The sequence below is a fragment of the Cydia amplana genome, chromosome 16 (genome assembly GCF_948474715.1).
Source record: "Cydia amplana chromosome 16, ilCydAmpl1.1, whole genome shotgun sequence".
NCBI classification, from domain to species: Eukaryota; Metazoa; Arthropoda; class Insecta; order Lepidoptera; family Tortricidae; genus Cydia; species Cydia amplana.
The window spans coordinates 255890-271750 of NC_086084.1; the positions used below are offsets into that span (position 1 = coordinate 255890).

The 15861-nt window shown below is 40.6% G+C and overlaps 2 protein-coding genes across 2 annotated transcripts; one reads left to right on the plus strand and one right to left on the minus strand.

The window, feature by feature from the left end:
• Positions 1–224: 224 nt before the first annotated feature.
• Positions 225–6490, minus strand: LOC134655315 (uncharacterized). The gene is made up of 6 exons (XM_063510766.1): positions 6338–6490; positions 6093–6255; positions 4460–4729; positions 3150–3338; positions 2182–2310; positions 225–401 (listed from the first exon to the last, which is right to left on the minus strand). The coding sequence occupies exons 2-6, from the start codon at positions 6213–6215 to the stop codon at positions 225–227; spliced, it is 888 nt and encodes a 295-aa protein (XP_063366836.1). The 5' UTR covers positions 6216–6255; positions 6338–6490.
• A 299-nt stretch (positions 6491–6789) lies between these two features.
• On the plus strand, positions 6790–12314 carry LOC134655317 (E3 ubiquitin-protein ligase TRAIP-like). Its single transcript, XM_063510767.1, has 9 exons — positions 6790–6977; positions 7149–7261; positions 7614–7826; positions 8247–8405; positions 8706–8807; positions 9285–9398; positions 9763–9988; positions 10639–10752; positions 12018–12314. The coding sequence occupies exons 2-9, from the start codon at positions 7149–7151 to the stop codon at positions 12312–12314; spliced, it is 1338 nt and encodes a 445-aa protein (XP_063366837.1). The 5' UTR covers positions 6790–6977.
• The last annotated feature ends 3547 nt before the right edge of the window (positions 12315–15861 follow it).

The window sequence follows — 15861 nt, forward strand, 5'->3', positions numbered from 1 at the left end:
CACTCATAAGATGACGCAAAGTCAGCAAGTGCCGTGCCGATACAGTTGCGAGCGGGACAACTGATACATACGGATATAAAGATATAAAAGAGTGATACATATCTCAGTGACAGAAAGATATATATCAGTCTTTTCTTTCTACTGACACATTTCGCCCATCCCTAATTTGTGCCGCCCGACTAGGCGGCCTGACCTCCCGCACTGCCGGACCGACGCGGCCTTCACTATAAGGGGTCCTGGCGGCTGGTGGAGGGGAGGGGCTGCGGGGCGGCCGGCACGGCGCGGTAGGCGGCGCCCGCCCGGGCCCCGCCCCCGCCCCGCGCGCGCGCCGCCGCCGCGCACTGCCGCAGCGCCAGCCCCACCAGCGTCAGGCACAGCGTCGCCGCGCACAGCCCCAGCCCCTGCAACCACGACACCATGTCGAAACACTTCCGACGCCATCGCGCCCCTCCGAACGAGGGGGCGGTCGGGCTCCCGGCGGCCCCCGACGATTCCAATGCGACCGACCGCTTTTAGATCAGTCAAATCTCACAATAATAGTACATTACTACAGAGGCCAAAAGGGGTTGCCGGCCGAGCGAAGTGAGGTCGGATAGGTCTGAGGCGGGCAACCCCATATTTCCCGCCGAGGTATGTATAGTGCTTTTCTCAAACATGCAATGAAATAAATAAAAAATCCACGAGAATTGGCGTATCGCCGGTCAGTTTCCTAATTCGTCAATTTTGCTGATTCAACAGTTTAATGATTAGACTGTTTCTTAATTCGCCAATTTCCTTTTTTGCCAGTTTCACTAAATTGTCAGAGCCCCTATTAAGCCAGTTTCTTGAGTCGCAAACTTCCTTATTCCTCAATTATCTTAAGTTGTCAGTTTTGCTATTTCGTCATGTTTATGATTTGCTACTTTTTTGGGGTTCCGTAGTAAACTAGGAACCCAGCTGTTTTTAAGGCGATCTTAAGGCGATACAAGACATATTTTTGTACTCGGCTAAAAGTCACGAAATGTAAGTTTAATATTTTTAAATCACATTGCCGTATTCTTTAAAAAAAAAACATAGTCATGTCTTATTGACTGTACCTACAGGAGAATAGCAGATGACATAACTTTGTATGGTGTCGGATAATAGTTTTAAAATAACATTTAATAAGGTGACTAGAAACATCAATGAAGCATCAATAGGTTCATCTTTTGATTCTGCATCAAGCCTTGGTCTCTTGCTACTTGCCACACGACCCTGAAATCACCTTGTATATTTGATACACCGAAACCTGACCGAAACACGACTATAAGACCCTGGCAACTAGTGAAACTGGTGAATATAGAAACCGATTATCTAGGGGAAATTACCATTTGACCAAACTGACGAATAATTAAATTAGCACATAAGGAAACTAGCAAATTTACGAAACTGAAGCCTAGCAAAACTGGCGAAAGAGTAAACTGAAGGTTTAGGAAAATGACCCACTAGCGAAATTGTCAACCTAGTGAAAATGACCAGAAGGTAAACTGTTGAATCAGCAAAATTGACGAATTAGGAAACTGACCGGCGATACGCTAATTCATCCACGAAACCCAAGTTTTATTTATAGAAAAACTAAAAGTAAACTACACCAGTATCTTTATTACGCGTATGTTTTACACGAGTCGTATACTGCCTCTTGTTTTTTTAAATGGATGAATGCCACGATGCTGTGTCACAAATATCTGTGAAATGAAAATTAAAAAAGAGGACTTTGCCGGCCTAGGCCTGCAAGATTTGTATGAAATTCCATTAACGACCTCTTGTCCTAGCCGCACCTGAAACGTCATACTTGCATGTTTGAGAAAAAAACATTGCGTGATGTAGTTCTATATTTTTGTGTATGTTGTTTGGAGTCCTTGGAGTAATGTGACACTATGTTTTGCAAGCAAAAAAAGTTGTGTTCCCTTCGTAATTTGCAAAAAACTGCAAAATTTCGGACTTTTTTCAGTTTTTGCACTTTTATTATAAAACTATGGAGTATGAAATATTTTAGGAGATTTTTTTGTAAGATTTGACTGATCTATTTGGATTTTTAGTAACTTTATAGAATGTACGGAACCCGACACTCTCTCTTGAGAAGGTCTCGACGAACGATCAATTTTTTCGGTAGGTATTTACTTCGAGTATGCTCCTCGATCTAGAAAATACGGAGTGACTCACCGAGGCAGTGTACAACAGCGCCACGAGAGACGCGGGCGCGAGCCGGTACTCGGGCAGCAGGAGCGCGTGCAGGGAGCCCGCGCCGCCGACGAGGAGCGTGCTGCCGCTCCACGCGTGCACCGCTAGGCCCTACAACACCACATATACGAAACCATTAGTCTATCGTCGGGGTCTCCACAAAACGATCTACCACACCGCACTCCGATTGGGGGGAGCGCGTCCGAGTATCGGAACGTCGGAGTCGACGGCGCTATTGTATGTTTATTTATATGTTTATGTAGTTAGTAAACAGCGGTATGTTTATGTATACATATATGTATATGTGTATATAGGTTTATATATGTATAAGTATGTTTATAGTTTACGCGTATTTATGAGTAGGTAGTACTGGTTTTCTGTTTATTTATTGCTCTCGTCTTCCTTTATGTGTATCCAAAATTCTCATATTGCTATTTGTCCATATTAAATTGTCTTTCACCTGTTAGTGTTTGATCCTTTCGCATGACTAACTGACTGTAGATTGAGGCTTGAAACTTGATGTTTGTATTTAATAATTTAATTTTTGATAATATTTTAGTAAACGCGACATTTTGTAACGTATTTTCTTTTGACATGCATGAACTATGTCAATACAAATAATTTTCACATGCCATAAGGCCGAACATATCATGGGTCAATATGTACACTTAATAACATCTACTGTACCATATGTTTTCGTGAATAAACTTTCATTTCATTTTATTTCATTTCATTTCATTTTCTCAAAGGTTAGCTGGAAGAGATCCCTTTTAGGGATAAGTTCGCTTTTGTACATAACATTCTTATTTTTGTTTTGTTTTTGTCCGTTTTATGTAAACCTGTTTATGTGCAATAAAGTGACATACATACATACATATTGTCGTGCGGATCGGCATAATCTGTATTTGTTGTTGAATGTCGGTTATCCGGGCCGGCATGGAGTCACTGACCAGCTTGTCCCAGCGCAGCGGCAGCAGCGCGTCGAGGCTGGTGACGCGCAGCAGCAGCAGCGCCAGGTGCAGCAGCGCGCTGGTGAGCGCGCCCAGCTGCAGCAGCCGCACGCGCCCCGCGCCCGGCAGCGCCCACACCTGCAGCCCCGCGCCGCCCCACACGCAGCTCGCGCAGCCCAGCGAACACAGCTACACATATAAACCGATTTCAATGTCCGTCTATAATGCGTATATACGTATCATTTTCACCACACCGTGAGACTCAGACGTGCAACAAATAATGTAATTTTTAGCAACACAGAATCTCTCGGACTGTATTTTTTTTTACATACACAAAATGCAATTAAATTATGAAAACGGATTACGTCGTATGAAAAATTTAAAATACATCACGACTTTTCGAACCCTTTACGGCGTTTTTGACCAGTTGACCACGAACGTAATTTGTTTGTAACTGAAGACATACACAAAACAATATGTCGGATATATGTTCCAGTTAAACCAATTTTAACACTCACAGATATATGGGTCAGCGGCCCACTCGGCATCCTGCATCATGAACGTGACTTCTTGTGGGCCGCTGGCAGCCCACATAGCTTGAAGTAATGTAATATAGTCTTACACGGCACTCAAAGTGTTAAAATGAATGTCATTTCCAATCATACTTGGAAACATTGAAGTTTAAAATTGGTTCAATAGGTCATTACTTATACTCATTATGCATTGAACATAATGTCTATAATGCATAATGACTTATTTCCCGACAACTAAGATTACCTTTAGGTCCTTTAGTGACCAAACTTTCCTTTCTAAATCAAATAATGTTTCGTTAGTAAGTGTTATGTTAGTATGTAGTTAGTATTGCAATTTATTTAAACATACCACTCACACTTTGTCGCTCAGCAAGGTCAGTAAAAAGCTTAGTAACCGGTATACTACTACACTACCCTGTGAACGCCACGTCTATAGTGTGCGGCGCGTCATCCAGTCATCGTTAACCTTGTCGGGATGCACGAGGGTCGATATCGGATCGTTTCGCGCGCGTCAGTTCACGTCTTTGGCGGTCGAAGGGTTAGGCGTCCTCGTGGTTGCAACCGCGCACTACCGTACGCACTTAACCACCAACTTAAGGCTTTGGCACACAGGCGCGTTTTCCAGGCGGGGCGTGAGCGTTTCGTATGTAAAAGCGGCGCGCCCCGCTCACGCCGCGCCCGGAAATCGCGCCCGTGTGACGAAGCCTTCAGTCTCGCCGCCGGTGTTGCAACTGCAAGAATGCACTCGGCCGGGACAACGTTAGCCGGTTGACTGACCGTAATTAAGAGCATGGCGGCGCCCCGCGCGGTGAGCAGATGGCGGCAGCGGCAGTAGAGGGGCGCGAGCGGGCGCGGCGGCGGCGGCGGCGGCCGGCGGTAGTGCGCGTGCGAGTCCCACGAGCGCTCCGTGCCGGCGCCCGAGCCCGGCGAGCGCGCGCCCGAGCCCGCCGTCGCGCCCAGCCCGCTGCCCGCGATCTCGAAGTCCTGCACCAAACCCGCGCTTGTACCCTCTCCCTCCCCCGCACCCGCACCCGCGTCTACCGCCGACTATAAGATGCCAGAGATAAACGCCGCTGACGAGGCCAAGCATAGGGACAGGTAACTGACGACGGGGTTGGCCGGTCCAAGTATTTACCTATCAGATGGCGCCAGCATTGGTTTTCGTGTCAAACCCTAGTGTCATATTCTTATTCTTTATTTGGAATTTTATAACCTGGATGACAGAGAGAGAGAAAACCAATGCTGGCGCCATCTATGCGAACCTTTGACACTTGCCAAACCTCATTTGTGAACCTTAATGCAATGATGTAAATTCACTGTAAAGTCCACAAATGTTCAGTCAAGTGTGCTGCTGTTTTAGTATGTTAAAGCAGAGTTCATTTAGTTAGTTATTTCTGCACCAAACCCATGAAACATGATACGCAAGTTTATCCAAGACAGAGATACAAGGTCAAAAGCAACAGTGGTACATTGACTGATGTATTTGGTTTGCATGAACAAATTATACTCAAACTTCTTTCTAAAACTAGTAGATCAGTGGAATTTAAGAACTATGGCAGTAGAAATCCATTCCACTGAAAACAATCTTAGTTAGATTAGACCAGGGGTCACCAATTAGTTTCTTCAGGAGTCCGGTTCAATGACCGTCCAGGTCCATTTGTCCTTGAGTTTATTAAATAAGAAAAAAAATTATAGATAAGATAAGATAAGATAAAAGATAGTTTATTCAAGTGGGCATAATTACAATGCGCTTATGAACGTCAAATAAAGCTAGGTAGACCGGCTCCAACCCTACACCTCTGCCCCGAGAAGATTTAAATCCCCCCTCAATTGGAGGAGGGTATCCCAATATGGGACCGGCAACAAACTCGGCGGGACACATCTTTTCAAAAATAATTACATATATATAGGTTGGCAGTCCGGATACGGACCGCGGTCCGCCATTTGACCCTGGATTAGACCATCATAGTTTTCATTGTTCTATAGGAGCTTCAGGATAGAGCATTATTTCGTCCATATAAATGTTTGCAAGCTAAATTTAGGCAATGGCTAGGCAAAACAAATCAGAAGTTTCAAAGTTGAATAACAGGTAGACTAAAGCCATCACTGATGGAAAACATTTTAAATGATCCATGTTAAATTATTCACTGTAATCACACTCAACTCACCTTGCCCAGCATGCAGTTAAAACAGATCTAGGGCACAGTTACTAATGCAAGATTAATATCCCTATTGGCATCTAGTTCATTCCAATTTGAAGCTAGAAGGAAACCACATTACCATTAATGATTATGATTGAGAACAAGTAGAAGTATCCAAACTTTAAATGTTCGAATTGCAATTAGTGTTATATCTTTTAGCATTGGGGGTAAAGGAAGGAAGGAATGAGAGGGACGGGGCGCTACAACACCTGTATGTCCTCGCCGCGGCAGCTAGTGGGCTCCAGGTCGCGAATCTCGTCCAGCAGCAGCTCCACCTCGTCCGTCGAGTACAGCTCGCTCACCGACACGTAGCGCGCCGCCGCCGCGTGCATCGCGCTCTACCGCAGCCCGCAGCCCGCAGCCACGCTCCGCCTGCACCCACAACACAACATAACCAACCCAGCCACACCACCACTCCTACCGACGGTCTCCATCCACAACTGCCAGGGCCTACCTCGCCCGCACGATGACATCGAGGTTCCGTCCTGTCTGTAACCACATAATCCAGAGGCGCGGCTATCGTTTTATCGACAAAAAAACTAAACAAATTCAATCTATTGCACCTAATGACGCTTCATGGGGCCGCCATGTTTGTTATCATTTTTTGTCTATGGGCCGACATGAAGAGAATGTGAAGAGAGGAGTGGTAGCCTAGGCAAAGAGTAAAGTAGGTCAGAAATGCCTAGTTTTATGGAAATTTCATATCATTTAGTCATTCTAATCGAACAAAACCATTACCTGTAATGTTAGGCATTTTATTCAAATTATTATTTTATGAAATTAAAAGCATTTAGGAAAATTCAAAGTCGTTCAAGACTATGTTATTTCCGCCTAACCATAAAAGCCGTTGAGCAACAAAACAACATAATGAACAAGCGAGCGAACGGCGAATGTCAAACTTGTCAAAGTGCTTTTGATTTACCTCCCATGAAACTTGAAAGTTAACTTTATTTTCGTATAAATAAAAGCTCTTACCATTATGAACTTCAATTTATATATTAAAATTACTTAATTCTATAAAAATTACAATGATACGTCGCCTCCTATAACTTTGTAAACATTTTTGTCAATGGTTCAATTTATAAAAACTGACGGTAAGTTTTAAACGTTGAGAAGTAGCTTAAAATTGTTGTAAAAAACAATTATATAGATAATTCCATGTATTTCGTTTATATTTGTAGTCATCAAAAAGTAATATTGTTTATTTGTGTTATACTTATGAAACATAACCTACGAATGTAAACAAAGGGTGTTGTTGTGTGCAGATGCACATCCTGTGCACGATATGCAGCGACCTGGTGAACCCGGCCGAGAGCCTGTACGTCACCAAGTGCGGCCATCTCTTCCACCACCAGTGTCTCGCGCAATGGATCGAAAGGTACCATATTATTAGTTAGTTAAATTTACTATGAAACAGTCTTTTCTTCTTACATTGGTCCAATTATTTGAAACTTATAGCCTAACCAACCATTTGTGTCCTAAGCAGAGCAGCTAAAACATACTGTATTCCTAATCTGTTTTTTTAAGGTGAGAATGACATCCTTGCTAGATCTCAGATTTAATTTATGGCAATAACATTGATCACATCTAACTGACAATATCTAGGATATCTTTAAATTGTTCTCTTATATACCATTTCACTAAAAATATATATATATTGAAAACCAAAGTAGAAGAAGACTTACCAATAACTCATGTTAAAATTGATTCATGTCAATGTTTATTTCTAGATCAAAATCCTGTCCACAATGCCGCAACAAGGTGACAGACCGGTGCATGTTCCGCATGTACCCAACGGTGTCCAACGAGAACTCCGGGGAAGATGCGGCAACTCTGCAGTCAAGGCTGGATGATGCCATGCTGCAGCTACGGACACAGAAGACCGAGCAGAGGGAACTCAAGGACAAACTTGCTGCCGCCACACAAGAGGCTAACAAAAAGGAGTAAAGTTCACTGCCTAATTAATAAAATCAGAATAATACAGAGTATACTGAGCTAAAGCAACAGCACAGGTGCCCCGTTTTAAAAGCTTTTTACTTTAAAGGAAAATTGTTTCCTTCCAACCTAGGTCACGAATACACAAAATCCCTATTTTTAATTGAGCAATTACACAGCATCTCGGCTTGGCTGTTCTCCTCTACAGGTTGTATTTTCGCAACCAATTCTCTTAAAATTTCGTGACCAAGTTTAATATTGTATGGATATTTTTATCAATTTAAAAAAGTAAACAGTACAGTTTTAATTGTTGTCACACTTCAATTCAGTTTTAATAGTTTTTCAAAATGTTGGATGTATACTTGCGAGGTTTACAATTTACAGAGCAATTTCCAACTTGTTTCAAACTTCATTAATATATGTCACAGGGAGCTACTGAAAGCGGCAGAGAAGCGACTGGTGAGCCGAGAATCGGCGCTCTCAGCGCTGCGGGAACAGCTAGAGTATGTCAAGATACAGAACAAGGAGACGCAGCGGCTCAAGGAAGAAAATGAGCAGCTCAAGAAGAATATGCAGACTCTCAATGGGTATATACCTGCTTTATGCTTTATATCAGTTAAAAAAATGAACTGTGGTTTTTGTTAGTGGCTCAAAAGCAACCACGGTTTTAAGTGTAGAAAGCTCTTCGTTAGAGGTTTTATAAATAGTATGTCCAGCGTCCGTTGCCTGGAAGTCTTTAGGGCCGCTGCTGTGCCCCGTAGTCTTTTGGCACAGACATTAGCTGAGCCACTTTCCCTTTCAATTAGTTTGTAAGCATTATTATGTACCTATGTTCAAACTCTTTGAATAAACGTCTTTTATTATTATTATTATTTATTATGTTGCAGGTTACAGAAGGTGTTGAATGCCACAGCGGGCGAAGTAGAAGAGACGCTCCGGGGTTATTCGGACTTACGAACACTCGCCACCTTCGCGGCCGCGCTCAAACGGTAATCTTTCAACAACTCAAGTTCGCAAATTGCGGGCATCTTTCTCTGTCACTCTAATACGCCTTAGTTGGTGTAAAAGAGAAGCGTGCCCGCAATTTGTTAACTTCGGTGTTCGCGGTAGGCCCTCTGAAGTCTTTTAAGCACAATTTTACTAAGACTTAAGGTATTGCCCAGAATATTACGTCTCGCGGATGGGTATCTCGTCTCATATTGAATTTTGTAATGTTGCGCTCCTTTGAAAGTAGATGTTGAACTACTTTCAAGACCCTATAGAAAGAGACGCAAAATTAGTGTGACATAATTCAAAGTTAAAATGTCGCGCCTCGGCACCGGACAAGGCGATGAGAAATCAGGCTCGGATTGTATGAATTCTTACGATACTTAAATTAAATTTATCGACAATTAGGTATTTGGTTTTTTTTTTCAGATATAACATATTTACACTATGCTAAGTTATAGATATTGGTTGTGTTTCAGTGCCCTGTGCGACTCGGAGTCCAAGAAACGCTCGTGCCGGGAGCTGCAGCACAGCGCCGAGCAGCGCCTCGCCGCCATGCGCGTCAGATACGAGGACCTGCAGGCTAAGGCAGGGTGAGGGGACGTTTTCAACCGTTTACTATTACACTTTTATATCTCGTCGAATATAGAACTTTCTCCTTTTTTTAATCGATTAATTAATAAAGACAATAAAGTATTAACCCTTTAACCGCCAGAGTCTGATATATAAGACGTTACATATCCAGCTCATTTCGCCACAGTTCGATAAATAAGACAAAGATCTGACTTGGTTTTTACGGCACATTAACTCCCGTAACTATGCCAACCTCACTCCGCGTGGTACAATTACTGTCGGTGGCGATACGAGCACGCTCGATCAAAAATTGCTGGCGGTTAACAGGTTAAAGGTCAAAATTGCAATGGCAATAGTTCTAGAAATAGGATTTAAATTCGGCAGGCAAGTGCAAGAGAACCTAACCAACATAGAGCGGAAATACGAAGCGTTGAAGCACAAGCGGAAAGCGAGCGGCGACGCCGAGCCGCGCGACGCCAAGCAGCCGCGCCCCGCCCCCGCCCCCGCCCCCGCCGCCCCCGCCCCCGCCCCCGCCCCCGCCGCGCCGAGGCTGAGCAGCAGTTTCAACGACGCTGTCGTCGACGTCGTTACCGAGAATGAAGATAGTTTTGTAAGTATACGTTGGCAAATTAATATACATACTAGTTTAGTACTTAGGATAAAAAAACATTTATTTTATTTTTCAATATTATTTTATAACTTGTTATTTATAAGTAATTTTTGTATTGCACCTGTTGGCGAACCTAATAAATAAATACATATTTGGTATGGTTAAAACTTGTTTCTATAATACTAGATCACCATTTCCCAAACTATGGCTGGGTCGCTAGCGAATATCGAGTGGGTCTTGACGACCCTCCCACCGATTGGGCGATCTGAGCGTTGCCAACAATATTTATACCCCCTTTTTAAGACGGCCATGAGGTGAGTCCCAAATTTGGCACTCTGTGTTAGATGGATCGGAGCCCAGCCGACTTTGGGAACCACTGTTCTAGATAGTAAAATGGCAGTTTGCCTCAATTTCTCCAATAGGACTGTCGTTTTAGTACAAAAGCATGCGAGGCAGTAATTTGGAATCAGAAATTATTTGGCCTCTCAACTGACATTTTAATATCGTATAAAAACGCAACCCGGCTTTTTCTTTTAAAATCGAACACAAGTGTCCAAGTGGCCTTCTTTTCAAGCTTAAAAATAAAAACCCTTTCCAGTCTAGCGAGCAAAATCAAAAGTATTTGTGGTTAACAAACATGATATTTGCAGAACACGGCCGTCCGACGAATCGTACAGTCCGATTCCCCCTACCTGAACCTGAAACAGAGCGGCCTCGCGCTCGGCACCATACACCAGCGGAGACCTGCGCCGGCTAATCTAAAGGTGATTATAATGACAAATCACTGTATGTTATTTTATTTGATGTCTTTTTCTTGTTGTGTGTCTCCGTGATTCTTCTCACTTGATGGTCCAATCGGAAGTCCAGCGCTGGAAGCCACCAGCAACATGCTGAGATGAGGCCATTTCGTGGCACTTTAATCTTATTTTGTGTTTTCTTTCATATTATCTATTGTCTGTGCTTACGAATATAGTTATTTGTACAACAAGTGATCAAAGTTTGATATTTCTTCGAGTGCTTATTTGAGTCCCGTGCAAGCGAAAGATTCTATAATAGATTCACGAGCGTAGCGAGTGAATCTAATTTAGAATCTTGAGCGTAGTAAGGGACTCAAAAGCGCACGAGATGTAAATAACTTTGATCTCGTGTAGTACACAACATTTTTCACCTCAGCGCAGTGAGAACATACCTATTAGACAACTTGAAAAATGTAATCCTTCTTCATCACTTAATACCTGCACTCATGTTTTCTTAAGATATACAAACAATTAAGTTTAATTACCGCAATGGAACACGAAAACAAAACGTAATAATAAATTCCAGTAAAATAATATAGAAATAACAAACATTAACTGACACTTCAATCGCCAACTTTGACAACAAAAAAAATCTTTGTAAGATACGGTCCGAATTGCGGATACGTACTATTTGTCAACTATGGTAGAAATTCTTAAAAGTAAAATAATTAATTTTGCGTGATGATCTGTGTATTTTTTGAGTTCGTTATTTTAATTGTACAATAAAATACCTAAAATATAGTATTTTATCAGTTTTTATGAAATCTTAAACTTTATTTTTATTAATTAATTATTAAGAATTCATACTCGTACGTGGTTTGGAACGATGCGGTCTGAAGTTTTTCGGGGGTCTATTATAAACCGTGAATATACTGTTGAATGTCGTTTTAACTTTTTTTTGTCTGTTTCTTTTTGCTAACAGTGTAAAAGGGACAGAGATAATAGAACCCAAGTATTTCGAACTTTTATTAGACCCCGCATGTTGAAATGACATTTGACTATAAAGGTCACTTGAATGTCATTTTGTCTCACTCAGTGAGCAAAATCGCATTTTGCTCACTGTTTTTAAGAATCAAAGTACCCTTGTTCGAGCTGCTGAGGTGAAAAATAATATTCTATTCTATACTATTCTAAATTATTTAAATTGATGGTTTTGTCGATGCCTATATTTTTCCCAAAATGTGTAAATGCCATAAAAATCCATACCGAATAAAAAAATAACAATATTTCAGCCGTCCGAGTTCGCGATCCTCCGCAGCGCGCCAACCAGCATCTTCCACAAGCCGGCCCCCCTGGAGCCCCCGCGGGACGAGTTCAACACGGCCTTCACCGCCCCCTCCCCCCGCACCCGCCCCCGCCCCCCTCCGGCCCCCTACGACGGGCTGGGCGGGCACGGGAGCCCGGACACCTTCCCCACGCCCCGCCCCAAGGTGCCCAAGGTCACCAGCAGGCACAAGCTGAAGAGGTTCAACTCGACCGGGAGCAGGGATATATCGCACATGTTCGCCGGCCTCCGGGATAGGGACTAAGGTTAATACTAAAGTGATCATTAGATATGCATCTAATCATAGTAATCGACCTACTTTTTAGACAAATTGAGCGCAGTCGGCCTGCCATCTGCTGTATCTGGGATACAAAATCAAGGTCGGAGTAGCTCGATAATATGTTCGCCCGGCTACGGGATAAGGCGAAAAGCTACATTGATATGTATGATATATACCTTATGACGTTGCAGTAAGGTTTACTTACATCACAAACATTAAATTTCCAAATAGGTACTATATAATGTACTTTCAATTTGATACTGAATTTGGCCATATTGTAGCTTCTTTTATATTCACCCTTTTTGTGTACATAAAACATATTCAAACAAATAATATGTTATTTTTGCGACATGTTCACGATATGTCGTTGTAAGTATTATATGTACCTACCTGGTTAAGGCTACCTCAATTTTGATGTTAATCTTGCATAATTATCCAAGATTAGCTTACACTGAATTTGTAGAATATGTACAGACTACCACCAGCAGTGCTGTGTTGTTACTGTTGAATTATATTAAGAACAGTTGTTAATATGAATCAAATTTGATTGATCTATTTAATGTATGTATTATGTCAAAACATAATAAGAATAAGGAAGTAGCTAGACGGGTGTTCTACAGCAAGACTGATATGTTATTGAAATCACAATAAATAATAATATAATTATACTTACTGAATTTGCATTTTATTCCTCCTGTCGCCACCTAGCAGGCCATATCTGTGCTGATCGTAACAGACGCGTTTTGTTGGAGAGTGAGTCTTCTGTACTTAGTACTATTATTTATTCTGTGCCTAAACATTAATAAACATTAAGGTTCCATTTTTAAAAGGCGTGGTTGCTTTATCAACTACTTGTAAATCTTTCAGCACTACCAAGCTATCCCAAAATGTTTTATAATATTTTTTCTGTCAGAATGTTAGCTTACTTGTTATGTAACATTACAATGTCTATAGATATCTTTTTGGGCTGATAGAGTTAACCCTTAAATGCATGACTTTTTCTTTTTGCCCGAAATTAATATATGTATCACATAATTGTTTGTTGATTCTAGGAAAAATAGTAAAAAAAAATATAACTTCGATTTTCACTGCGAAATCAGTGTTAGAAGTTGAATTGGCTAAATCATATTTATGTAAATATGTAATTTTCAGTAATAGATACATGATTTTTTTACTACCAATAGAAAGGTACACTATTTGTGATATACCTATGATAAAGTTTTTAAATATAAAATAATTACAAACTCCAAAAAATCGGGTTATTCCCACTAGTTACCAGTTACCACCAAGTTGTTACCAGTGGTAACTACTGGGAATTTTTTTCCCACCTTTTACCACTGGTAACTACTGGGAAAAATTATTCCCAGTAGTTACCACCAAAATTTTGTTAAGAGTTAAATACTAATAAAAACAGTATACAATAGTATAGTATAAATATAGAGTGATTTAATAAACAATTATAAGTCGATTAGTGTTTTAGTAAACTGCCTTAAACGTGACCAAGAATATTGAAACAGTTTAACCGGTACTAGTACAAAAACTATAAAATATGTAAGATAAATTTAATAATCCATTTAGATTATTTTTCAAGTGATTTTATTCGGTAATTCAAAATCACTATATATTTATACTATACTATTTTTATACTGTTTTTATTAGTATTTAACTCTAACAAAATTTTGGTGGTAACTACTGGGAATAAAAATTCCCAGTAGTTACCACTAAACCGAGTTGGTGGTAACTACTGGGAATAACCCAAAAAATCTGCCCAAAATGACATACTAAAAATCATCAACTTCCAGGTTTTTCCAAGTTTTCCGACATTTTGTCTATAAACAAATGTAATTTTTATAAATTAAAATACTGCGTAAATTTATGTAATGATTCGGAAAATTTATTAGTTTTACTATTGAAATAATATATAGGAACAAATAGAATTTGTTTAACCCTTAATCTGTGAGCTGTCGAATGCTTTGTAGACATTTGGCAACACTATGCATTTAAGGGTTAAACCAAGACATGTCTGCAACGATTTTGATAGCACACGCAGTGCAAGTGTCGGAAGCCAGTGTTGCTCGAAGTTTATACGTCATCATTTCATAGAAGTTCATATTCTTTAACCTTTTGGACGCCAATGACCGACATATACGCACCGCAGGTCCAACGCCAAAGATGTATTAATCGGTCATAGACCACAGAGCAACATAGACCTAGGTGCATATGCATAAAGTTCAATTTCAGTTTTGACACTTCGGTGACGTGGCGTCTGAGAGACAGCTTTTGTGTTTGACACGGCGTCGAAAAGGTTAAATAAATGTCATATAATATACTGTGTCATTCAATAGAACTTGCGAACTATGTAAACAAAAGTTACTAGTAAATTGACATTCAGTGTCAATTTTAGTATGGCAGTTTGTTTACATAGTTAGCAAGTTCTATTGAATGACATTTTAAGAAAAAGTGGCCTCGAGTGCCCCAAGCTGGAATCGAACCAGCGTCCTCTGCTATCGCGGCAGGTGCCTGATGTTCATATTCATATCATTTATAAGTAAAACATCATATGTAGTATCATTTGTAAGTTTGGCTCTGCGTGTGCTGCATCAAATTCGTTGCAGAGTTTCTAACTCTAGCCATATACCATATGTAGGATAAAGCAAAAGCAGGATTTTAAATTAAAAAAGACAAATATTTATTAACGTTTATTGAGAAAGTTATTACAATAGTCCAGTGGTCCAGGTTGTCTCGGCACGACACACCCAGACCCACTATCACAGATCCGATCAACAATAGCTCTCAAACTTAGGACGAGTTGCCGTCAAAATATAGCCTTTACAAACTTTATAATTGTTTGTGGCAAACAGGCCTTATTTCAGATATTTACTTATTGATAAATTCTATGTCAATTTGCACTTCACAAGATAGATTATTTGTAACAGTACCTAGTCAAACGCGGGAAACATTAACAAGTAGAGTTATACTTAATACTAGACTATTAATATCAACATTATAAAAGTAGGATACTTGCGGACAAGTATGTAAAAAAACAACTGAACACTTAAGTCAAAATGGAAGAACAAAAAAATAAATCAAAAGAGATTAATTTGAATAATTATTTCAAATCACATTGCTTACTTACACTAGGGCGCCATTTAATGACCAGAAAAACATACAAATCTTACAATCACAAAACATTTTACTCGCGACATTTACGCGTCGCAGATTAAGGTATGTACGTATTAACAATAATCAGTCAACATCTTTGCTGCCTCGCGAAGATCACGGGTTGTTTCGACCCTGCTGTCTAGGCATTGTCATACTTAATTATGCAACATTTGTGTCGTTTCCACTTTGTCGCTTGCCATAAGGATTAAGGACAGGTTATTTGTATAAAGATTCAAGCAAATCACGCCCTTATGATAAGCGATAAAGTGGGACCGGGACCGTTGACTAGATTTCGACATATTTGATAAAGCTATCTAATCGAATTGAATTTTGACAAGGCTATGTATTATAGTCGAAGTGTTTTAACTGC

Coding starts and splice junctions, on each gene's coding strand:
- LOC134655315 (XM_063510766.1), bottom strand. CDS start 6,215: ATGCACGCGGCGGCGGCGCGCTACGTGTCGGTGAGCGAGCTGTACTCG. Junction 3,339..4,459: donor CCGCCATGCTCTTAATTACG/GTCAGTCAACCG, acceptor TTATATGTGTAG/CTGTGTTCGCTGGGCTGCGC. Junction 2,311..3,149: donor CGCTGCGCTGGGACAAGCTG/GTCAGTGACTCC, acceptor GTGGTGTTGTAG/GGCCTAGCGGTGCACGCGTG.
- LOC134655317 (XM_063510767.1), top strand. CDS start 7,149: ATGCACATCCTGTGCACGATATGCAGCGACCTGGTGAACCCGGCCGAG. Junction 7,827..8,246: donor CAAGAGGCTAACAAAAAGGA/GTAAAGTTCACT, acceptor TATATGTCACAG/GGAGCTACTGAAAGCGGCAG. Junction 10,753..12,017: donor CTGCGCCGGCTAATCTAAAG/GTGATTATAATG, acceptor ACAATATTTCAG/CCGTCCGAGTTCGCGATCCT.